The sequence below is a fragment of the Pipistrellus kuhlii genome, unplaced genomic scaffold (assembly GCF_014108245.1).
Source record: "Pipistrellus kuhlii isolate mPipKuh1 unplaced genomic scaffold, mPipKuh1.p scaffold_m20_p_16, whole genome shotgun sequence".
Lineage (NCBI taxonomy): Eukaryota > Metazoa > Chordata > Mammalia > Chiroptera > Vespertilionidae > Pipistrellus > Pipistrellus kuhlii.
In genome coordinates, this window is record NW_023425471.1 from 30,309,092 (window position 1) to 30,333,623 (window position 24,532).

General features: G+C 43.0%; 4 protein-coding genes and 1 non-coding gene across 10 annotated transcripts in view; 1 reads left to right on the forward strand and 4 right to left on the reverse strand.

Moving 5' to 3' along the window:
* BEX4 (brain expressed X-linked 4) overlaps positions 1-24,532 on the reverse strand; it is a 667,575-nt gene that overhangs the window by 593,469 nt on the left and 49,574 nt on the right. The window lies entirely within an intron of this gene.
* LOC118720295 lies at positions 603-707 on the reverse strand. The gene has a single exon (XR_004988390.1). It is a non-coding gene; the product is annotated as a U6 spliceosomal RNA (small nuclear RNA).
* LOC118720028 (protein ARMCX6) lies at positions 1,661-4,571 on the forward strand. 4 transcript variants are annotated; one of them, XM_036439977.2, is made up of 4 exons: positions 1,661-1,781; positions 2,129-2,218; positions 2,566-2,641; positions 2,946-4,571. In XM_036439977.2, exon 4 carries the CDS (start codon positions 3,080-3,082, stop codon positions 3,986-3,988), a length of 909 nt encoding a protein of 302 aa, XP_036295870.1. In that variant the 5' UTR covers positions 1,661-1,781; positions 2,129-2,218; positions 2,566-2,641; positions 2,946-3,079; the 3' UTR covers positions 3,989-4,571. The 4 variants fall into 4 exon arrangements, with proteins under 4 accessions (XP_036295870.1, XP_036295873.1, XP_036295871.1 ...); XM_036439978.2 differs by having other exon boundaries at positions 1,662-1,781; positions 2,137-2,218; XM_036439980.2 differs by lacking the exon at positions 2,129-2,218.
* On the reverse strand, positions 13,009-16,567 carry LOC118720248 (protein ARMCX6). The gene is made up of 2 exons (XM_036440129.2): positions 16,490-16,567; positions 13,009-14,143 (listed from the first exon to the last, which is right to left on the reverse strand). Exons 1-2 carry the CDS (start codon positions 16,565-16,567, stop codon positions 13,592-13,594), a joined length of 630 nt encoding a protein of 209 aa, XP_036296022.1. The 3' UTR covers positions 13,009-13,591.
* Positions 19,609-23,690, reverse strand: ARMCX1 (armadillo repeat containing X-linked 1). 3 transcript variants are annotated; one of them, XM_036439972.2, is made up of 5 exons: positions 23,559-23,690; positions 23,200-23,255; positions 22,629-22,754; positions 21,760-21,867; positions 19,609-21,514 (listed from the first exon to the last, which is right to left on the reverse strand). In XM_036439972.2, exon 5 carries the CDS (start codon positions 21,378-21,380, stop codon positions 20,010-20,012), a length of 1,371 nt encoding a protein of 456 aa, XP_036295865.1. In that variant the 5' UTR covers positions 21,381-21,514; positions 21,760-21,867; positions 22,629-22,754; positions 23,200-23,255; positions 23,559-23,690; the 3' UTR covers positions 19,609-20,009. The 3 variants fall into 3 exon arrangements, with proteins under 3 accessions (XP_036295865.1, XP_045438360.1, XP_036295866.1); XM_045582404.1 differs by having other exon boundaries at positions 23,146-23,255; XM_036439973.2 differs by lacking the exon at positions 21,760-21,867.

Below are 24,532 nucleotides of genomic sequence, written 5' to 3' on the forward strand. Positions count from 1 at the left end.
GAATATTCACCAGCAAGGCACTCTGGGCTCCCTGGCTCATCTCCTGAAAAGGCCTCACCCCACAGGGCCTCTCATTTGGGGAGCTTCCTGCTGGGGTGTCATATTTCAATGTTCTAAGAAGGAGGCTGCCTGAAGGTCTATATTTAGCATATGACTCCCCAGCAGAGACAGCTGGATGTCTGGGGACTAATTTCTGCATACTTTGTCCCAGAGTTCTGGGATTATTCTGGGGGGCTTGTAAGGGTGGTTCAGTGAAATTTTAACAAAAGACAGGGAATGAAAATGTCTCTTCTGCAAACTGTTTGGGATTCTGTGAACTGTGTTTTTCGTGAGGAGAAAATTACATGGATCTCAGGGGAGTTGCAGTGATTTTCAGACACCACAGACCCTCATGACTATCTCCACAGGAAGATTCACAACACTAACCACTGCTTGGACAACCTAGCACATGAATGATAGACACCAGAGATATCGCACCAGGCTCATAATTAAATGAAAGGTCCATCGATTGAATCTCACTTTTATCAATGAGATGAAAGGGAATTCTCTAATTTCTGGATGATTTATGGGTTACACCATGCAACTTAAGAATAGATTTTAAAAAATATATGGAATGCTTCACAAATTTGCGTGTCATCCTTGCGCAGGGGCCATGCAAATCTTCTCTGTATCTTTCCAATTTTAGTATATGTGCTGCCGAAGCAGCCACCAGAATAGATTTTAAATTAAGACCTTTGAATGAGGAGTAGGCTAATCTGTGAAGTTACTAATTTGTAAGGTACATTTGAAGATATATGATTCATTTGAATTTGGGGTCTGCCCTTTGATAGCCATCCAACAATCTTCTGTGAAGATCTAGGTAATGTGATGCCTAATACTATGAGTTCAGCCAGGAAGAAGGGACAGTGGTTCACTTATCTAAAATAGTCATAATTAAAATGCTGACCACCTCAGTATAGATTCATATTGCCCATCAATTTATAAATCATATAAAAACACACTGGTTTTGTTTATTAGGATGTGTTTTTAAATTTTAATATGCTGTTTGAAAGTTGCTATTTCCTGTGCAGAGAAAGTATTCTTAATGCAGTACAAATTAACCAAATCAATGAGGCCTCCCTACTAACTGGGAAATCTTTATAAATATAGATACAGATACTTGAATTCTTTTTTTTTCTAAGTGGCATAACTTTATTGTATTTTCTGATTACAAAATAATGTCACTTAAGTCAATAAAAAATGAAGGAAAGAAAAAATAGAATATAAGTGAATAAAAATATTAATAAAAACCTCCCTACTACTTGGGTTTCCTTTTTTGACTACACACACACACATAATTTTGGTGCAGTGATTGCATGTGTAAAAGGGTAGATATTAAGGGAGGGGAGATGAGAGTTTTGGAGCTAAGGAAACGGATAAAATATTTCTCCAAGAAGTATAAGTAAACGGTAGACCCAAGAAAAGGTGCTGCCCCTTCCTGTAATTAGAGAAAGGTCAATTCAAATACCAGAAAGCTATGACCATTTCTGGTTTCTGCTATTGTTATAGAGGAAAAGAGTGGCGGAGACCAGTGTGATGGGGGAGGTACGGGGCAAACTGGCGCCTGCAGCACAGCTTATGGGAGTGGAAATTGGGGGCCAGAGCTCACTGGTGACGTGTCATCACGTGACCAAGAGCTGCCTAGAGCGCAACTCCCTGTTAGTCGCTTCTGTCTGGGTACCAGCCCCCTATTACTCTGCAGGCTTATGAAGGAAGGAGGAAACTAGCTTCGGATTGTCCAGGTCGGTGGGAGTGGGGGCTCAGCTTGGAGTGAGGTGGTGGTGGGAGAGGGCCAAGAATGCCACGGATCCAGGTTCAGGCAGATTGGGTCTGTGCCCCTTTCTTACCTACTTTCCAAAGAGCACCTCCAACCCTCCCATAGCGTACCCATTTAAATAGAGAACTGTCGGACTTCAGGCAGTGTGTGTGTGTGTGTGTTGGGTGGGGGGAGGGAGCTGGGGCTGAGGGGAGTGAATGGCGGTTACTAAGACTGCAAGGAAAGCAAAGGTACACAATCGGGGCACTCTTATTCTGAGTGCTGCTCAGTCCACCAAGAACTCCGTCTCCTCAGTTCCCTGTCTGTTGGCAGGTTTTTAGGTCTGTTGGCCCAGAGATCACCACAAAAGCCTGGGCGAGGGGAGCAGCAAACTGTCTTGGGACACTGCCTGTCGGTGTGAAGGTGGGATGAGCCCTGGATCCTTCGTGGTGAAAGGGGTAGCGGAGGAAAGGGGGATGGGATCAGAGCCGCCAGTCTCAGTCGCCCTCTCCAGGCCCCTTCTTTCTCCACACCCCCTCCCATTTCGGTAAAGGGGTGTGGCAGCCTTTGCTGTGGAAATGGCGGACCACAAGGGGGAGGGGGCGGAGAACCCCTGCATAAAGGAAAGCTCGAAGGGTGTGAGATATTTTCAACTCAAAGGCTGAAAATTCAGAAAAGCAAGCATTGTGAACAGTGTTATCAGTGTTGTTCTGTCCACTATACTTGTAGTTCTTCATTACTGGCTATCTTTCCATCTGTCATTCTGCTAGATTATCCATCAAGCACTGTGGAAGGAGCACTGACAACAGAAGAGGAGAAGAAGGAATTTACCTGACTTTGGTGGAGGTTGGTGGGAGAAATTTCCTGTAAAGTTTGGGGATAGGAGTGTGATGGGGAAGGAGACTACCTGAGGGTTATCCTCTCTGTGTCATCTGACTGACTATCATAGCACGACCTTGCCCTTCTCTGCGGGGACTGGAAGAGAAATAGTGGGTCCTGAGGGTAGAGAGATGATACACACACAAAAAATCAAAGAAATGGTTTTCTAATAAACCACCTCTCAAAACCAAAACTCAAAATCCACTGTCTATTTGGTGAGGCACAAGCTTAGGCTCAGCCCAAGGCACTAAAATTGCTTTTTCACCCATAGATTCATCAAAAGAGAGCTACAGGCGTCTGCGAGAGGCTGAAGATCACTGCTCACCACCATTACAGACCCTAGCCCTAAAATTCCTTTTCAATCAGGTGCAGAAGGGCCCTCTCCTATCCTTCCATAAAGCTGGCATGGACTTGAACATGGGCCGGGCTCGGGAAGTTGGCTGGATGGCAGCAGGACTAATGATTGGAGCTGGTGCCTGCTACTGCGTTTACAAACTAACCATAGGAAGAGATGACAGTGAGAAGCTGGAGGAGGAGGAAGAGGACTGGGAAGACAACCAAGAGCTGGATGAAGAGGAGTCCCAGATGTGGTTTGATTTTATAACTATGATTGGGCCCTGGAATGAGGATGGGGACTGGACTGAACCTGGAGCTCCTGATGGAACAGAGGACAGACTCTCAGGTGGGGGCAAGGCCAATCGAACACACGTAATAAGACAGCGTCCATTTCCCTATAAATATAAAAATACTTGGGGTGCTGAAAGCCTTAAAATTTTCAGTTGTGCTGTTGGCCTCTCCAAGGGCCCTTTCATTCAGGGGAAAGTGTTTGCTCAGCCCAAGGATGCTGGTTTTTCATTTGGCCACAATATCAATAGTCATTTGGCCAGCCTCTCCATTGTTGGAAACACGATCCTCACTCCCGAGCCCACTGTTAAGCAGGCTTTATGTGCCCTGGATAATGAGAGTGCCAGTGTGGAAAATCAGGGCCAGATTAAGATGTACATCAGTGAAGTGTGTCAGGAAACTGTGTCACATTGCTGCAACTCATTTCTGCAGCAGGCCAGATTAAATTTGTTAATAAGCATGACAGTTATTAATAACATGCTTGCCAAATCCGTTTCAGACCTGAGGTTTCCTTTGATATCAGAGGGAAGTGGATGTGCTGAGGTTCATGTTTTGAAACCGTTGGTGGGTTTGTCTGAAAAACCATTCTTGGCAGGGGAATTGCTGGGTCCCCAAAAGCTGCTCTCATTCATGTCCCTCTTTATCAGGAATGGAGACAGGCAGGGTCTCCTGGATACCCTGGCCTCTTAAAAGACCATCTCAGACAGAACGGGACCCAATCTGCCCAAAACCCATTTGGTGAACACGCACTCGTGTTCTCATCCAAAGACTCTGCAGTGGGTGCTGTAGAAGATCCTGCCTTAGCCAATCACCACCTCATGGGGTGAAAGTCACTTGCTAAATCAGGGACCACATTCTTATTGGCGGGGCAGGTGTTCCCACTGAGCTTTGAATAACTTCTGGTTTTGCAGTCTACAGGTAAAGTGCATTGTAAGTTACTTCCTTACTTCTTCCTGTGGTAAAGGGCTCATTTCAGCTGCCAGCTGTGGATAAAGCATCATGAAGGGTGCTTGCTATGGTCTCCCTGACTAAGCTCCACTGTTCTCCAGAGACCAGACACATATCGGAGCTTGTGCTGAAAGTGCTTTTGTTGTTGCATAGGTCGAATTCTTTTTTGTTCACTCTTTCTTCTACACCAGCTGATGGATGGTGAACCCATTCATCAGAAAAGTGCACTCCCTTTCTATGTTCTGTACCGACTTAACCTCACCCACCCAAGTCTGCATTTGTATGTTTCATCAATAAACTTGTGTGCTTTGACTGGCGAAAATGAGACATGGTACTTGTCCTTGAGTTGACAGTGTGCATGAAGAGAAAGTCAAAACTACAGGATAAATGCTAACTGGGTCAGGGAGTGGGGAAGGAAGGCGTTTGCTCCGACAAATGCACTCTTATCAGTGCCCACAGGAGGCAGGGGTAGAGATGGGCTGCAGTGTTCAGGAAAACCTCAGCAAGGGCTTGGAGGCTGAGGGAAGGTGAGGGCGTGGAAGGGATTTGGTGGAATTAGGATAAAATGTTGGGAGGACTGAAAGAGACAACGCCTGTGAAGCAGGAGCACTGTGCCTGCACCTGGCACCTGGCACCTGGCACAAAAATCCCTTGATGAAGGTGTCTTTCCTTGACTGCCAGCCAAAGAGGAATGTCAGTATCCTTGGGTTTGTCTGCACGTCCTCGAGGGCCACTGGGCAAGCCATCCCTGCACACTTAACGGATGATTGCTGAGTGTCTACTTTGTGTCACTGTCTTCTGGGAAGCTGCTGTTAAAACTACTTCCAGAACCCCTCCTTTACTTGGGATCCCAAGACCGAATTCCTGGCAGAGTGAGAAGTGTTGGTTTGGTGGAACTACCTTTCTGCACCATCCCTGGTACCTTCAGTGGGATCCAGGCAGAGGAGAGTGGAGTTCTCCACCAACTTCCTGTCGGGGTCATAGGGCAGACACCCAGGGTGCTAAGGATGGCTGTGGCCATTCCATTGATCAAGAGACACATCCTCCCCTCCACCCAAGCTCCCAACACCCCTTGGAGGGAAAGAAGGGCCCAGCCCTAACCACTGAACCACTTCATTGAAATGGGCAACTCATTTCCAGACCCATGTCAATGTGCCTTAGACCCTGTGTCGCCAAAGCCAGGTCCCCTGCATGTTTTGGGTGTGTCAGGCAATGGCCCTGCTCCTCAAAGCTCTGGCCAGCTCAGTGGACAGGAAGCTTCCCTTGGGCAGTAATGCTTCTGTGCCTGTTGCCCTCTCCCAGGCGGCCCCAAGTCCCAAGGGAACCCCCACCCTGATCCAGGACACCCTTCAAGGCAAACCAGCTAGCCCCCACCCATGCAGCAGGCCTCTATCCTATCTAATAAAAGGGTAATATGCTAATAATTGACCATCACTCCAGCACACAAGATGGCTGCCCCCATGGGACACAAGATAGCCACCTCAAGATATCCAGCATGGGAGGGCTGGTGAGAGGGACCAGGCCTGCAAGGGAGGGCAGTTGTGGGAAATCAGGCCAGCAGGAGAGGGCAATTGGGGGTGATCAAGTCTGCAAGGGAAGGCAGTTAGGGGTGACCAGGCTGGTAGAGGAGGGAAGTTGCCGGTGACCGGGCCTGCAGGGGAGAGCTGTTGGGGGGGCCCAGGCCTATAAGAGAAGGCATTTAGAGGTGACCAGGCCTGCAGAGGAGGGCAGTTAGGGGCAAACAGACTGGCACGGGAGCAGTTAGGCATCAATCAGGCTGGCAAGGGAATAGCCAGGGAATGATCAAGCTGGCAGGCAGAAGCAGTTAGGGGCAATCAGGAAGGCAGGCAGGCTATCAGTTGGGAGCCAGCAGTCCTGGATTGTGAGAGGGATGTCCGACTACCTGTTTAGTCCTGATCCTACTGGGATTGGGCCTAAATGGGCAGTCGGACATCCCTCCAGGGGTCCCAGATTGGAGAGGGTGCAGGTTGGGCTGAAGGACACACACCCCTGTGCACAAATTTAATGCACCAGGCCTCTAGTATTTATATAACAGAATTGATAAATTATTAGTCTAGACAATTCTCAGAAACCTAATGTGTCAAATAAGCATTTTTAAAAAGATACAATGCCATTTATATAATTTTAAACATATGAAACAATACTATATATTATTATGGATACATATCCTTAGAGCAAAATTACAAATGGTTACTGGAAAAGTGCACATTGATTTTACAATATAAATTGGAAGAGTTGGAGGAAAATGTGACTCTACCAATGTAGTTTAATTTTATCTATTAATAAAAATATTTTAAACAAATACAACAAAGTGTTGTTTGTTGTTAATTGTAGATGAATTATACATAGATCCTCACTATATTTTTGTGTTTTTTTAATGAAAAGGAAATGTGCTTTGTATGCCCAATACATTCAATAAATAAGTACCCTCACTTAGACATTGCCTCAAGAAAGTTTAGAGTAATAAAGATTAAAAGTAGATCCTGAAATCTTTTGAGGTTAAGGGGAAAGTCTTCTACAAATCAGACTGGCAACAGATTTCTTATTCATAACACTGCATCCTAAACATGAATGTATAAATGCTCTCAAATCCTTAGAAAATATGCTTTTCTCTAGTATTCTACCTCTAAACATACTATCAAGTAGGTATGTGGTGACAATAAAGCTGTTTTCAGGACTTAAAGTGCTCATAAAATTTACCTCCTGTGGACTTTATCTTAGGAAATTATTTGAACATGTACTCTAACAAAAAAGATACTAATTACATCAACGGTAGGTATGGAATCAAGGAAATTGTGATCCCAACTTGGGAAAGCAATGAAGGTTGGTTTTAAGATGACAGCTGAACAGCCTGCTAGATCAAAGTGGAGCAAGATGACAGAGGATTTGGGTTAGTGAGTGAATTCATGAACAAAAGAGGACTGGGTAAAATGAATTGAGAGGTTATAAAAACTGGAGGCAAATAAGGGGGGAAAGATAATTAGAAGAAACTCTAAGCCCTAGCTGGTTTTTGTCAGTGGTTAGAGTGGACTGAAGGGTTGCAGATTTGATTCCTTGTCAAGGGAATATATCTCAGGTGCAGGTTCATTTCTGGCCGTGGTGGGGTGCATGCAGGAGGAAACAGTCCTGGTGTCTCTCTCACATTAATGTTTCTCTCCTCTCCTCTCCTCTCCTCTCCTCTCCTCTCCTCTCCTCTCCTCTCCTCTCCTCTCCTCTCCTCTCCTCTTCTCTTCCCTTTTACTGTCTATCTAAAGATCAATGGGAAAAATATCCTCTGGTGAGGATTTTAAAAATTAAAAATAAAGAAGAACCTCTAAGAAAATATTATAGTAATGGCTCCCAAAGAAGCATGCTTCTTGTGTCCATACCATTGTGAAGTTCCCTCCCACATTGACTCTGGTCCTGGCCATGTGATTTGCCTTGGTCAGTTTGAACATTAGCAAACATGACTCATGAAGAGTTTTGAACAGTGCATTTTTAGTGAGGCTCACCCTCTTTCTGCTCTGAACTCACCAAGCACTAAAATGCAGGCTAACCCTGCTGGAGGATGAGACCATATGGAACAGACATGTACTGTTCCAATTGGGGACCCTTAGAAAGAACTACCAGATAAACTATAGAATTCCCACTTAAATTTGAATTTCATATGAAAATAAAAAAATTGTTCAGTGTAAGTCTGCCTCAAATATTGCATGGGAAATACTTATGCTAAAACAGTTATTATTTATCTGGAATTCAAATTTAACTGGACATCCTATAATTTTATTTGCAATATCTGGCAATGCTAGCTACAGGAAAATCATCCCACAGCTTACTTACCAAAAAAATAATTCCAGCTATATAAATGACTTTAAGCAGGACAAGCAGAAGAAACCATCAGATAAGCTCAGTGCAGATTTCTGATCTGCAAATTAATGAGCAAATAAGATGGTTGTTTTAAGCTACTGAATTCTGGAATAGTTTGTTATGCAACAATAGACACAGGTATACAAAACAAAACAAAAAATGTGTACTTGTTCCTAATATGCAGAAAATTAAGTTATAGAGTAAGTTCAGACTTTGATGAATATAAGGAAAAATAGTTTATTGAGTTTTGAATCTACCAACAGTATGCTCTAAGTGACTCAAGAGCTTTGACCTTGGATTTCAGAACATTTCTAAACAACTGTAGTGGCCTAGATCAAAGCAAAAGCGAATAATCTCAGGTATCTCTGAGATCTGATTATGCCACATAAGGTGGGGTAGGTTTGAACTAGCTCCTATGTTACTGAGTAAATGTTTGCAGGGTAAGATACATTTATACCCTGATAAAATTAATTTACAACTTATACCTGGCTCTACCACACCAGAAGACGGTATATAAATAGACAATGGTTACATGGCTCCCAGAACAGTCTGAAGTGACACACTGAATATAAAGGTAACCTTCCCACATCCCCAAGAAAGACCAAGATTGAATTTGTGAAAGCACCTGAGGGAGTCAGGTGCTATCATCATCAAAGGGATACCTTCATGGGGTCTTGAAAGCAAGGTGGCCTTGCTTTTATCATGGAGAGAATGCTGCTAAGGTTTTTGCTTTATATAGTCTCCTATCTATCTATCTATCTATCTATCCCTAATCTATCATCTATCTATCTCTATAGTAAGTTCAAGTTTACTTTTACATGATCTTCTATAACAATTGAACAACACATCTTTAATATCCCATTTCAACTCTATACATTGAAATAATAAATAACATTAAGATGATTATGGCTATATAAATGCTGCTCATTGCCAAGTAGTGTCCTAATACATGAATTTATTTTGTATAGTTTTAAAAAATTATTCACATATCGTTCATAAGCATGAGATTTCAAGCTAACATTGGACTTAATAAAATGTAACTGACAGAACATGGGATATAGAAGATGATGAAAGACAGGAGGAGAAAGGATAGCAGAGCTGATATCTTCATTTTATAATGTGAGTTGTGAACACATCCTGGTAGAAGTTTTTGAAACAAAATAAAGGTTTATGTAAATAATTTAAAGTTAAATTCAGCTACCTTATTTTAATTGATTTTATGGTTTAATACCCCCACAAGAAAGCAAGCTTAATAAAGGCTATCACTGTCTTGCTTACTACCAAACTCAATGTCTTGAATAGTGTCTGGCATACAATGGTACTCCATAAAAATTGACTGTATAATTATACTAAAGTAATAACAACGACACAATAAAAAATGAAAATAAGAGAGAGACAGGGAGGATTATAAAATAAATGAGTCAAGTGCCCTATTTTCACATCAGAAGATCATTAAGGGTAGAAGGATATTTTTGGTGTTTCGAAGATAACCACAAGAACAGTTTTTAGTCTTGGGCACTATTAACATTTAGGGCCAGGAACAACCCCTGGCCTCCGTCCACATGATGCTAACAGTGCACTTTTCCTCAGTTGTGACAACCAAAAATGTCTCCAGACACTGACAAATGGCTCTTGGAGGAGCAAAGGCACCCCTGGTTGAAAACCACTGCATGAGAAGGAGTTAACATTTTAAAAGTTAAAAAAACTTGCCTCTGAACTCTAGAGAGTGGTACTGAGTTTAGGGAAAAGCAAGAGGTAAAATGATTCCTTTTCATCACAAACTCTCTAGTAATTGATTTGCTGTCATGTGTATGTATTGTTCTTATAAATATTAACACCTATTAATGAAGTGAAATCAATGGGACTTTGAAACAAGTTAACAATTTAAGATGAGGGAGAAATACAGGATTTTGAACATGAAATACCTGTGGGATATGCAATATGTAGGCATCAAATAAATTAATCTTGAACTCAGGATATGTAGACTTGTGAGTCATTAACATATGGGTGATAATTGAAACAGTAGCAGTGGATGAGATTCCTGAAAAATGAAGAAGGTGAAGAGACCTGAGAAAAGGACCTTAAAACACTGAGTGTCTAACATTCTGGTCCTTTTCATGCACCTGCACTTTTAAGTTAATTATCACTATATTGTAAATATTGATTGTTTAACACATTTTTAAAACAAATTTCTCTTTGTAAACATAATGCATATCTATTGAAAATCTTTCAAAAATATATAGATAAGCACAAACTGTTATCCAGAACCAGAATTGCAGAGTGAATGCTAGACAATTAAATGGAGTAGACACTGAGCCTTAATTATTTGAGAGGCATATGGAGATTAAATGGTAAACAAAACAGGTATCATTCTTGTGTTCATAGAGCTTATCATGTAGTTCAGAAGACAGGCAAAGGAAATGGAAAATACAATGGAGCGTGATGAATGCTAAGAAAATTAATTAAGAAAGCCATGTCAACAACTACAGATGCAACGGGTTTGATTTAAGCATCTTTTGTGTCACTCATTTTTCTTTTAATAGGTACAAGTTCAGTTTCCAGGACAGAAAATAACTGTGCTGTGTGTTACTTTTCCTCCTGTGCTGTCTAGTAAGAAAGTTCAGGAATGCTGGCAGAGAACATAGACTTGTTTGCCTTTCTGACTAAAAGCTCTGTCCAAACTGAGCCTGGCAGTTATACTGAGCTCTAACTCCTTCACAGAGATCATCTCCATGAATTTGTGAATTGATTTTATGCTTGACATTCTGTTCTGTTAATTTTCCAGGAACTCTCTGTGATTCTGCATTCTCAAGTCAGCCACTAGACATCACCTAATTTCATAATGGGGCGAGACTGTATATGTTTCTTTTTTATTATTATTGTGATAAGAGCAGTCAACGTGAAATCCACCTTCTTAACAAATTCGTGTATTTCTTTTTAAAAATACATATATTTATTGATTTTAGAGAGGAAGGGAGAGGGAAAGAGATATAGAAATATCAAGGATGAGAGAGAATCATTGATTGGCTGCCTCCTGCACATCTCACATCAGGGATTGAGTTTGCAACCTTGGCATATGCCCTGAACTGGGAATTGAACTGTGACCTAGTGGTTCATAGGTTGACGCTCAACCACTGAACCATGCCCACTGGGCAAAATGTGTATATTTCTTAAAGATAAGAAGCATGTACAAGTTTGCAATGGGAGCCACCATGAGCAGGAAACCCGTAAGAAGAAGCATAGAGATTGGTCCAAATAAGGAGTCACAGAGACAGGTCATATTTGGAGAAAGTAATCTGTCCTAAATGGGTTTGGAAATAAGTTTGCCACCAAGCAGCAGGGGATAGGAGATACTTCACTTTCAACAACCAATCATTGTCCCACTAATAGAGAGATGTGGATAGGGAATCTGGAAGGCTGGTCAACCTTAAATGCTCTGAAATACGAGTACTGTCTGCTAAATTCAAGAATATTTATGTATTTGTGAAATGAATGAATAAATAAATTACTTACCTAAATTATCTGAATAGCTGATTTGTAATGACATCACTTGTTTAACTAGCTTACTAGCATGCAGTATGATGTGTATCGTCTGAGATACAGTTACAAAATGTTTTCGTCGTAGTGTACTTTGATAAGCAGCTCTCGATAATCGGTTCTCAACAATTATTTGTTATTATTAAAGCTTAACATTATAAAATTAACAAAAATGATATAAAACTCATATCCTGGCTAAATAGTCACATGGCCGCCGAAAACCATATATTCCCTTCCCATTCTCCCGCCATTTCCTAGCTTGTCGTGCATTCTTTCCAAAAATCGGGACTTTTTTAAAACGCCGAGGGATGAGGGACAAATTGTTAAAAATCGGGACCGTCCCACCAAAAGCAGGACGTCTGGTCACCTTATCCCAGGAGACCAGGAGAGGGCAGCAGGCACAGAAGCATTACTGCCCAAGGGAAGCTTCCTGTCCACTGAGCTGGCCAGAGCTTTGAGGAGCAGGGCCATTGCCTGACACACCCAAAACATGCAGGGGGCCTGGCTTTGGCGACACAGGGTCTAAGGCACATTGACATGGGTCTGGAAATGAGTTGCCCATTTCAATGAAGTGGTTCAGTGGTTAGGGCTGGGCCCTTCTTTCCCTCCAAGGGGTGTTGGGAGCTTGGGTGGAGGGGAGGATGTGTCTCTTGATCAATGGAATGGCCACAGCCATCCTTAGCACCCTGGGTGTCTGCCCTATGACCCCGACAGGAAGTTGGTGGAGAACTCCACTCTCCTCTGCCTGGATCCCACTGAAGGTACCAGGGATGGTGCAGAAAGGTAGTTCCACCAAACCAACACTTCTCACTCTGCCAGGAATTCGGTCTTGGGATCCCAAGTAAAGGAGGGGTTCTGGAAGTAGTTTTAACAGCAGCTTCCCAGAAGACAGTGACACAAAGTAGACACTCAGCAATCATCCGTTAAGTGTGCAGGGATGGCTTGCCCAGTGGCCCTCGAGGACGTGCAGACAAACCCAAGGATACTGACATTCCTCTTTGGCTGGCAGTCAAGGAAAGACACCTTCATCAAGGGATTTTTGTGCCAGGTGCCAGGTGCCAGGTGCAGGCACAGTGCTCCTGCTTCACAGGCGTTGTCTCTTTCAGTCCTCCCAACATTTTATCCTAATTCCACCAAATCCCTTCCACGCCCTCACCTTCCCTCAGCCTCCAAGCCCTTGCTGAGGTTTTCCTGAACACTGCAGCCCATCTCTACCCCTGCCTCCTGTGGGCACTGATAAGAGTGCATTTGTCGGAGCAAACGCCTTCCTTCCCCACTCCCTGACCCAGTTAGCATTTATCCTGTAGTTTTGACTTTCTCTTCATGCACACTGTCAACTCAAGGACAAGTACCATGTCTCATTTTCGCCAGTCAAAGCACACAAGTTTATTGATGAAACATACAAATGCAGACTTGGGTGGGTGAGGTTAAGTCGGTACAGAACATAGAAAGGGAGTGCACTTTTCTGATGAATGGGTTCACCATCCATCAGCTGGTGTAGAAGAAAGAGTGAACAAAAAAGAATTCGACCTATGCAACAACAAAAGCACTTTCAGCACAAGCTCCGATATGTGTCTGGTCTCTGGAGAACAGTGGAGCTTAGTCAGGGAGACCATAGCAAGCACCCTTCATGATGCTTTATCCACAGCTGGCAGCTGAAATGAGCCCTTTACCACAGGAAGAAGTAAGGAAGTAACTTACAATGCACTTTACCTGTAGACTGCAAAACCAGAAGTTATTCAAAGCTCAGTGGGAACACCTGCCCCGCCAATAAGAATGTGGTCCCTGATTTAGCAAGTGACTTTCACCCCATGAGGTGGTGATTGGCTAAGGCAGGATCTTCTACAGCACCCACTGCAGAGTCTTTGGATGAGAACACGAGTGCGTGTTCACCAAATGGGTTTTGGGCAGATTGGGTCCCGTTCTGTCTGAGATGGTCTTTTAAGAGGCCAGGGTATCCAGGAGACCCTGCCTGTCTCCATTCCTGATAAAGAGGGACATGAATGAGAGCAGCTTTTGGGGACCCAGCAATTCCCCTGCCAAGAATGGTTTTTCAGACAAACCCACCAACGGTTTCAAAACATGAACCTCAGCACATCCACTTCCCTCTGATATCAAAGGAAACCTCAGGTCTGAAACGGATTTGGCAAGCATGTTATTAATAACTGTCATGCTTATTAACAAATTTAATCTGGCCTGCTGCAGAAATGAGTTGCAGCAATGTGACACAGTTTCCTGACACACTTCACTGATGTACATCTTAATCTGGCCCTGATTTTCCACACTGGCACTCTCATTATCCAGGGCACATAAAGCCTGCTTAACAGTGGGCTCGGGAGTGAGGATCGTGTTTCCAACAATGGAGAGGCTGGCCAAATGACTATTGATATTGTGGCCAAATGAAAAACCAGCATCCTTGGGCTGAGCAAACACTTTCCCCTGAATGAAAGGGCCCTTGGAGAGGCCAACAGCACAACTGAAAATTTTAAATTGCTAAAGTTTCCCAAAAAAGTTATCATTTCCATTAGGCAAATGGTGATTCTTCTTTACTGAGGCCATGTCCTTTTGGGGAAGCCTTGATTTCTTATTGCCCCAGTTGATTTCAGCCTCATTCCCAGGGCTTGCCTTTTCTGGTATCTTTGACTAAGGTTCAGAGCTCTTACCTATACTTAACCCTGTCTGAACCTCCCTATTCCTCTGTGGGTTGTTTTTTTTGTTTGTTTGTTTATTTGTTTTTCTTACTCTGGCTGTACCCTCTCATGATTTGCGGGTGAACACCAGCAACTTCTAGCCCTGACCTCCAGATGTGCTTTCACAAAATAACTAATTTGAACATACCCCACATCTATGACAAGTCACAATGTGTTCCTACACTTGAATAGGCCATTTAGTTGTGATATTCTAGGAAGGAGATATTGGAGCATCTTTTCCTGGACACAAACTGCACTATCTGCCATCCAACATGGTACTAGGGGCAATGCAAACATATAAAGCTTTGATCTGAGTCTCCACAGATGACATGTCAAAACTCAGGTTACAAGGGTATCAATATCTCTATTTCTTTTTTAGTCTGGTTTTTTTTTTTTTTTCCTACCTTAAAGCTTGTTCCTACTGTTTTCTCAGGAGAATAACATTTGATTTTTCCCTTCACCAAAGTGAGAGGGGAGGAGAACAAAGCCTGTGAGAGGGAGAAGCTCATTTGCTTCTAGATCCTATATTCTGACTCAGACATTCCTCCTGGATACTGCACTGTGTGGAGCAATTTCCTTTCTTCCTTGTCTAGAACTATGTCTACTGGTAGACAGACAAGAGAGAATGGGCATTGGGAGAAGTACATATGTCCCCTCTCTTTAGAGTGAGAACTCTAGTTTTCAAATATCTCCCATTTATGCCCTGGCTGGTTTAGCTAAGTGGACAGAGCATTGGCCTTCGAACTGAAGGGTCTTATGTTTGATTCCAGTCAAGGTCACGTACTTCAGTTGCAGGCTTGATCTTGGGTGGGTAGGGGCACATGTACAAAGCAACCAATTAATCTCTCTCTCTCTCTCTCTCTCTCTCTCTCTCTCTCTCTCTCTCTCTCTCTCTCTCTCTCTCTCGTTCTCCCTCTGTCCCTCCCTCCCTCTCTCCCTCCTTTCCACTCTCTCCAAATATCTCCCATTTATCTCAGGCACACTTTCCATCCACTTTCACTACTCCTCCTTGCCTCCCCCCCCCCCCCCCCCCAAATACCCATCTTTTCAATTCCCCTGCCCCTACTCATTCTCTTGATGTGTATCTCCTCCCTTAAAGCCTCACTTTTCTGTTGCACCCCTCATTTTTAGCCCAAAGATATTTTTACACCTCCTCCCACTACCCCCAAATAATTAGCATTAACTAAGGCTTTTCTAAATAGAGGAGTGGCTAAGCGGGTTCTGATTTTGTGCTTGCCTCTACTACCCCCTTGTGACCAATTCAGGTCCTACATTTCCTTGAAGAAACCAGTTTCTACTAAAAACAAATTCCTGGCCGGTGAACATTTAGTGCTGGGTGGAAAGTCAAAGTTCTTACCTTTTCCTGACTCAGGACTCTGTTAAAGGATTCTCACCTCTCACTCCCAGATCCCAACATTAGCTCTCCCCCTAATCCATTTAGAAAACTAAGATGAGCTGGTGGGAAGCCTGCATGTGTAGGGAAAGCTGACTCTGCCCCCTCAAGCCCCTGCTCCCAACCCCACCCTTACCCCACACTGAGAGCAATGTTCACTCTCACACCAAATTGCACACAACCAGAACAATGTTTTCCTTTTTTACTTGGCTACAAACACATCTCTCTAAGGTCAATAAGGAGCTGATGGCTGGACCGAAAACAAAACAAAACAAAACAAAATAAAACAAAACAAAAAAACACAACCTAATAAAATAAAACCTCTCCACAATTCTTGGCCACCTGAGATACATGTTATCAATAGGCCATGGTCCCCAAGTTTCCCTCCCTCTAGCCGTGATGCAAAAATGTACCAGCGTCTCTCCCTTCTCCCTAGCGCAACAGACCAGTCATTCGTGTTTTTTTTATGCCAGTGCTAGAAACCCAAAATGATGCATTTTCATTTTGCTGAAATTTGCCTTCCTCTAATTTCCTGGAGTAACCATTTCTATTTATACTTCTTTGACTTCTCCTAGAAAACAGGGAGATAGCCCATCTCTTCATTTCCGCACATTTCAGCTACTAATATCTATCATCTTTCTCAGAACCACAAGAAAGCAGGTTTCATGAAATAAAACATAAAGAGAAATTTTAAATATTTATGTATTGCATCTGCTCATTTTTTTTAAATACTGGCTTTAAAATATATATTTGTACATGTTTTTCTGTGTATAAGACGTTTTCTGGAATGATGTTTGCCAAAATGTTACCACTGGTTATTTCTGATAGCTTCATGTCTAAACCACAGTAACATCAGCCAGGCATCAGGAATGTTGTAAAAATTGATGTGATTGCATTGAAGAAGCATTTCCAGTTCTTAGAGGTAAACAAACACCCTATTTCTCAGAGGATTTATTTTAACAGTTTATTTATTCAATTCCATGAGGCCAACGGGTATACAAGAAGGTGCTCAACATTACTAATCACCAGGAAAATTCAAATTGAAACCATAATAAAATATCACCTCACACCTTTTATGATGGGTATCATCAAGAAGGCAAGAGCCTGGCTGGTGCGGCTTAGTGGTTGAGTGTCAGCCTATGAACCAGGAGGTCACCATTCAATTCCCCGTCAGGGCATATGCCCAAGTTGCAGGCTTGATCCCCAGTATTCTCTCTCATAATTGATGTTTCTATCACTCTCTCCCTCTCCCTTCCTCTCTGAAATAAATAAAAATATATTTTTTAAAAATAAGGAAAGAAATAACAAGTATTGGCTTGGATATGGGGAAAGGGAATTCTTGTGCAACCTTGGTTGGAATGTAACATTTTTCTTTCCTAACAATTATACCAAAAAGTCAACATACAGAGTATCTCAAAAATGTATACAATACATACCTTGAATGATTATAAAGTCAGTGTTTATTAACATAGAGTTAATTTTCAAAATTGAATGAATTATCAGCTGTTAAAGTATGTATACATTTTGGGGGATATTCTATATATTACAGATGAGAAAATAGAAATGAGGGAAAAGATTAGAATATTAAATTCATGCATTATCCCATTACTTATAATCATTCTTTAGTATATAGCCTTTCAGAAGTTTTAATGCATGTAAATGTTTTATATTCCTTAAAATATATACTATGTATAGAGTCATTAACTGGCTTTTCCACTTAAGATTATAGACTAAGTCCTGGCCAGCATTGCTCAGTAGTTAGAGTGTCAGCCTGGGCACCAGAGGGTCTCTAATTGGTTGCAGTATAGGGCACATACCTGGATTGCAGGTCCATTCCCTGAGTGTGAGGCAACCATTCGATGTGTCTCTGTCACATGGATATTTCTCTTTCTCTCTCTTCCTCACTCTCTCCCTCCCTCTCTCCCCCACTTCCCTTCCACTCTCTCTAAAAATCAATGGGGGAAAAAATCCTCATTTCTCAGACGAGAATTAAAAGAAAAAAACATTATACAGTGAATTTTTTCCACGTACCGGTAAATGAGACTAAATGTTCATCAATGTTTCAAGAGCCGCACAATGTTTCAATGTGTAGACATATCCAAATTTGTTTAACCAAGTGCCTCTTTGGAGACACTTGGCTCATTCACAATTTTTCATACTTCACGCTTTTATACGAGCCAATTATTTGGTTATTTTCTAAGGATAAATTTCTTTTTATAATGACATTGGAAATAATACTTTATTCCAAACCTGTGATTCAGAGGATTGCATAAAGAAGTTACTCTGATCTAAAGGTCTTCACACAGTGGAACACACCCGGTGACTCCAGGTGACTGACAGGCCTCTGAGCAGCCAGGCCTTAGGAGGCCTGCAGAGGGCATAGACCAGGTTTACAACAGCACCGGCTGCAGTACCATCAAGGGGAAGATTCTGTAACATTTCTTCATTTTGGTAGGGCTGCTAGTGTGCTTGGTCAACCAGATAAAGTGGGTGAGATTCTTCAAATGTATTTTTCTGCATCCTTTCCCTTTGAGAGCAAAGATGTAATTCTAAGAATAAATATCAACCAGTGGAATTACTGGGTTAAAGAGCATGTACATCTTGAGGGTTTCTGAAACATGTGTCCAAGTGGACCTTGTACCAGTGTATGCTCCACCAGCACACTTGGAGGGTGCCCCTCCCTCCACACCCTACCACTCTCTAGGTTGGGAGAGAAGTAGATAATCTTCAATATGAATGCCAACAGCTCTCTGGATGGTTCCATAAAGGCCTCAACCAACCTTACAAAAGAAATCTGATAAAAGCACTAAAAATTATTATTTCTTCTATTACAGTTTCTTATTTCAAAATAGTAACTAATCCTTGCTCAGTGCTTAGAGTGCCTGCCCTTGTACCAAACGGTCTCTGGTTCGATTCCCTGCCAAGTGCTTGTACCAGGGTTGCAGGTTCCATCCCTGGCCCGTCAGGGAGGCACTGGATTGATGTGTCTCTCTCACATCGATTCTCCTTTCTCTCCCTCTACCTACCTCCCTTCCAAAAAAGAAAAAGAGGGGCAAAATAGTAATTAATATATTCACTTACACACACACACACACACACACACACACACACACAAACAGAATTGGTCAAGAAAGGGTGTATTTTCATATCAAATGCCTCAAGACCTCTAAAATGAAATTGTCCCTCACTGTAGTCCCCAGAATAGGTCCCAACACTTCTTCATTCAAAGAGTCTCTCACTTGCTGCCTCTCATCATTCCCATGACCAACAGTGACATTTCAGACTTTTATCATCTTGTACTTGGACTATGGTGGGAACTTCCTAACTGGTGTTCCAATTTCAGTGGCCACTCCTGTGCCCTCCCCAACTCAGACCCATCCTGTTCCAAAACAGCCACATTATTTTCCTTTCACCCTGTCATTCCCAGGGTCATGAAAAGCTTTCGTGTCATCCAGGATTGGATGGAGTAATCTGCAAACACCTCAGTGAAGCCATCAGGGACCTTCCACGAATGCGACTCGCTCCAAATGCTCAACTATATTTCTCACCCCTCCCTTTTCCACACTTTGTACTCAGACAGGCCAGCCTCCTCTTTGGAGCAGGATTCCCACCTCCATGCATTTCTTCCCACCATTCCTTCGTCCTCCAACACCCTTCTGTCCTGTTTTTATCCTATCCTTCAAGCCCACCTTACTTAAGCATCCTCTCTTCTGTAAAACTTCCTACGCTCTGTTACCTGCAAAACTTTCTGCCACGTCTAAGCACTAATAGGAAGCAGCTGGCCATGATGAATGGCTCAAAAAGTTTTGTTAATAACTTTTTGTTTCCATTCATCTTGCCTTCTCAAACACACAATAAACTTAAGAACATGATAATTTTTTTTGCTGGTTAAAACACATAACTTTATTGATAAAACACAAGTCTAAAGATTAACAAATATAAACCAATACAAAAGTGTAGGTTATTTATGATTAGTTTGCTGTCAGTTTAGGTAAAGAGTAAAAATATCTCAATCTAGGTAGCAAGATGGAATCCACTAAGTGCTTTGTTTTTACAAGCTTTAGTATTCATTTGGCATCCTTAAAATGGTCCAGCCTAAAACCAACCATCACAGCCAGCATTACTATTGATCTGTGATATTCATTATTCCAAAATAGCAGCTGAAAGTATCTCTATGCCATATAATCACAGTGAAAACAAAGAATTTACAAAATGTATTTTTCCCAAGTGCAAACTTAAAAAACATATCTCTATATTATTTGAGACAGACCCCTGATTAGAGTTTGGTCAGTACTTTGAGAACTTTTACTTTCACCACCAGATCACTGTGATTTGCTAATGCTTTAATTTTTTTAACACACACCCCAGATTCTTTAAATAAGAAAAAAAGTGAACTTCTGCTAAACTCTTTCCTGGATAATGCAAGCCCTTCATTTTTTATGTTATCATTTATATTCTCAAATAAGGTTAGGATATTAAGAAGAATCTCTCTGTCCCATTCTTTATTAAAGAGGAAAATCAATTCTGATGGTACTTTACAACTGACCAGCTCTCTTGTCATGGCTGGATTTTCAGTAAAGTTTATAAGTAGTTTCATAATCTGAATCTTGGTGAAGTAATTTCCCAGGAATAACAAAGCAAAAAAGTCTGGAAAAGAATAGGAAAGCAAATGTTGGTAATGATTAGTAACTGTCATGTTGGTTAACAGTCTTAGTCCAGCCATCTGCACAGCTGAGTCCAAGCAACAAATCATAGTGTCATCACACACTTGACTGATATATGCCTTAATCTTGCCCTGATTTTCAGCATTCACACTCAAGTTATTAAGAGCATTGTAAGCCTTTTCTCTAATAATGGGATCTTTCGTTTTTATCAGTTTTGCAATAATTGGGAGACCACCCAATTCACGAATGGCATTTTGATTAAATGAATATGCTGCATTGTTACCGAGAGTGACCAAGGCTACTTCTTGAATAAAAGGATCACTTGTTCTTTCCAGGATGTCAAGGACCTTTTGAAGGTCTGTAGCACCTAAAATATCATCAATTTTATAGGGAAAGTTGAACTTGCCCCTGTGAACAGGCCATGTTGTAGCTGGAGTTCTGGTGCGCTTGGCTTCGACCTTTCCCTTGGACTTTCCACTTGCCCTGCTCCTAGCCCTAGCTCCACTCCTGGTGGGGTGGCAGCCTCCACCCCTGCCTCCTGGGCAGGGTAAACTCGATGCAAGAGTCCTGCTCCCAGAGATGGTACCCAACCTGGCCCCTTTGCCTGCCTTTGCACTTGCCTGTTCCTTCAGTGTGCTGAAAAGGGCCTTGGCCTTGGCCTCTAGGCCACTTCCTCTCTGGGTTCCTGAGTGGGCTTCCATTTTTATATCTGGACCACTCTTGAGTTCCTTGCCCACTTTAACTTTGGCCTTTGAGTCACCCTGAAATCTAGCTCTGCCCCCCACTGCAGTATTAGCTGCTTTCCCAGCCTCCACCCCAATTTCTGTAATATCACTAGATTCCCCATCTTCGTCATCATCATTGTAGTCCCAGATTTTCTCGTTGTCATCTCTTCCCCAGGTCAGTCTGTATACGCAGTAGCAGGCGCCAGCCCCGATCACCACACCAGCAGCCACACAGCCAGCCTCCCGAGTTCGACCCATACTGGGGCTAATGTCTGGGCCAAATTTTTAACCCAGGCAGAGCAGGCTTGCTGTGGCTCAGAATTATCTGAAGCCTGGATGGAATCTTTAGCTACAGTTGTCAGGTTCTTCAGCAACTGCAGATACCACAGCACCTAGGAAAGAAGGAAAGACTTGAGGCTTCAATCTCCTCCTTTTGTGTCTTTGCATGCAGACAGACTAAATTGGGGGCAGACAAAGGAACGGGGACATAACAGGGTCTTAGGACTAGATCGCTGATCCCTTTCCTACACAGGGAAGTTAATTTTGAAAAATTTCCCCACCTCCAGATTCTCCAACCTCATGGTCAATTTACCTTACCCCAGTTCACTTAATTTAAGGTATCTAATCAGTTCCCTACCTCTTCTGCCCTTCCAGATGTCCTGGGGAGTAGTGGTACTTCCACATATACCCACACAGGTTCAGACAGTTTCTTCCTTTTCCTTCTTGCCTGGAAGTGCACTGTATTCTGCAAACATACATACATAAGGGATGGGGAGAGGATTGCTGAGAGCTTATGGTGCAGATGACTTCACCCAGGTCATCTGGAATCCCTGGCCCTAGTCAGAGTAGACCAGTATTTCCCACCTAGTTATGCCCCTCTCCTCACAGTCCTTTGAAATTAATTAGCTCACCTCCTCTGATCTCTGATCTCCTCCAATCCTCTACCCCACCCCACCCCCACCCCAACTTCCTCTAAAGGTGATACCACACATTCCCTTCCCTAACAAAATCAATGGGGGTGGACTGAGAACATCTAGAAGCCAGAGAGGGGTAAAATGAACAAAAGTCTGGAATTTCACCCTTGCCTCCGCCACCCCCATTATCTTAAAGGTACCAAGACACTCCTACTCAACCCATTATACCAACTTCCACTGTTCCAGAGGAATTTACTTCATCCCTCAACTCAGTTTCTGCCTCCACCAAACCTAAGGATGGACAACTCTGGGACTGAGTGCGTGATGGGCAGACCAATACCAATTACTTTTTGTACTCCAAAAAGTAATTTGGAAAAAGGTCTTCCCTACCCCCACCCCAGAATTCTTATGACACCCTCCCTGCTTCCAGCCACTTCTTTCCCAGTTTTATAACAGCGGAGAACTTTCTTTTGTAAGCTCCGAAATGGTATAAAGAGGAGGAAAGGAGGGGGATGTAGAGGAGGCCCACTGGAGTTTGTAGTCTCCACCCCAAGGGCCCTCAAACAACTCCAGCATCCTCCCTCTGACCTACTTGTTTCTGGACAATATTCCTCTTCTTCCTGCTCTTGGGTCGGATTGGCCTTCAGGTGACTTGGCCGAGAAGGAAGGCTAGCGGACAGAACAGCACTTCAGAAAGTCCCAGTGCGAATTCAAGGTCCTGGTAGTCAAACAGGTTTTAATTGTTTTTGTTCTCATCCTACCCCCCTTCTCAGGACCCCTCGGACATCCTGCATGACGTCCATCCAAGCCCTGCCCCAGCCCACCGCTCTACCCCTAGCGGATGGCCATTTTCAAAAAAACAAAACAAAACAAAAACCACACCCCTTTGAAACCACTGGAAGGAGGGGGAGGAGGAAGTATGGAAAGCGGGCGGAAAGACCATTCCCCTCCCTGACGCATTTCCACCCCTCCCCCCTGAAGGCACCAATTTTTACGATAGGCTGTCACATCCTTTTCTCTCTCTCTCTCTCTCTCTCTCTCTCTCTATATATATATAATAGCAGGAAGATAGCTGGAGAGTCAGTAATGGGCCCGAGATAAGGGAGGACCTCGGCCATCCCCGCTCTTCTTGTGGGCGCCGGGGCAATCCCCTTTACACTGACATGCAGGAATTCCGGGCAGATTCTTTGTTCCTTTGCTCCCAGTGGCACGCGCCCTGCTGAAAGACACGCGAAAAGACAAATGGTCAGACAAACCCACAGCCCCAAGTCCTAGATTGGTAGAAGGCCCGGAATTCTAATACACTGCCCTTCCCGATTCAAGGCCCTGGATGTTCTCTGGGACTGAGTGCGTGATGGGCAGACCCCTCCTGCGCTGGGGTCTCATTTTCGTTCTTGGAAGGGCAGGGTGTTAGAAAGCACACAGGTCCCCTTCCGGTGGAATCCACCCTCCTCAACCCACACCGCAGGGATCCCCCGGGCAGCGACCATCCGCATAGACCTGAAGGGATCTAGTCAGTTACCTCCTCCTCCTTCCCTAGCCACAGGCCCGCCCGCACGATGGGAATAGGCAGATGGCAAGCGACCAAACAAAGACGAAGATTAGAAGGACGTCTAAATGCGTAAGCTTCTGCTCACGTGAGGGCCACGTCATCTGTGAGCTCAAGACCCTTATTACCACTCCCACCAGCAGGCAGTGCGGGCTGGCCCACCCCTTTCCTTCCCTGACCGTATCAGGTCCTGCCACTCAATTTTCCTCTGCCAATCCTAGAAACCAGGAATAGCTTCTCCTTGTGGTTGGAATTTGCCTTTCTTTAATTTACAGGAAGAGACTGCATCTGTTCCCTAGTTCATTGATCTTTTCTTCCTCTTTGAGGAATAATTTTCCCCCTTATCCCTGTCCAACCATCTCTCCATTCATCACCCACCCTCAGCCATGAGGATCCAGCTTTTCTCCTGCACCCCTATACAAAAGGGAGGAAAGATCTCTGAAAAGGATATAAGTAATGGGAGTGTTTTACTTCCTTAAACTTTTCTGTTCATTTTTTAAAAAATCAATACTGTTACTTTTATATTGAAAAAATAAAATGATGCTATTTTCATTTGAGTGAAAAATAATTTAAGTGGGAGGCCAGAAGGTCTCATTAATTTCATTACATTTATTTATAACACAAGGAAACTGTTTCTATCAGTTATAGCCAAATAGGAACTTTTGAAACGTATTAACCTGTTTTAAAATTTATAATGGGAATTTTCACATGATTTATTAATTAGTCCACAAGGAGAGGACTAGTCCTTTGATTCTTCCCATTTTATGCAAATGATTTATTACTTTTTCTATTTTTGGATCAACTTGCAAATTGATAAAACAAAGGCAGCACAATCCTGTCTTGTTTGATTTAAAAAAGACATGCATTTAGTGTCCCAGAGTCTTGGTTGACTGCTGTGTGAACCACTTATGATTTGATGGCTGTTCTGAACACCTGCCTCTGGATTG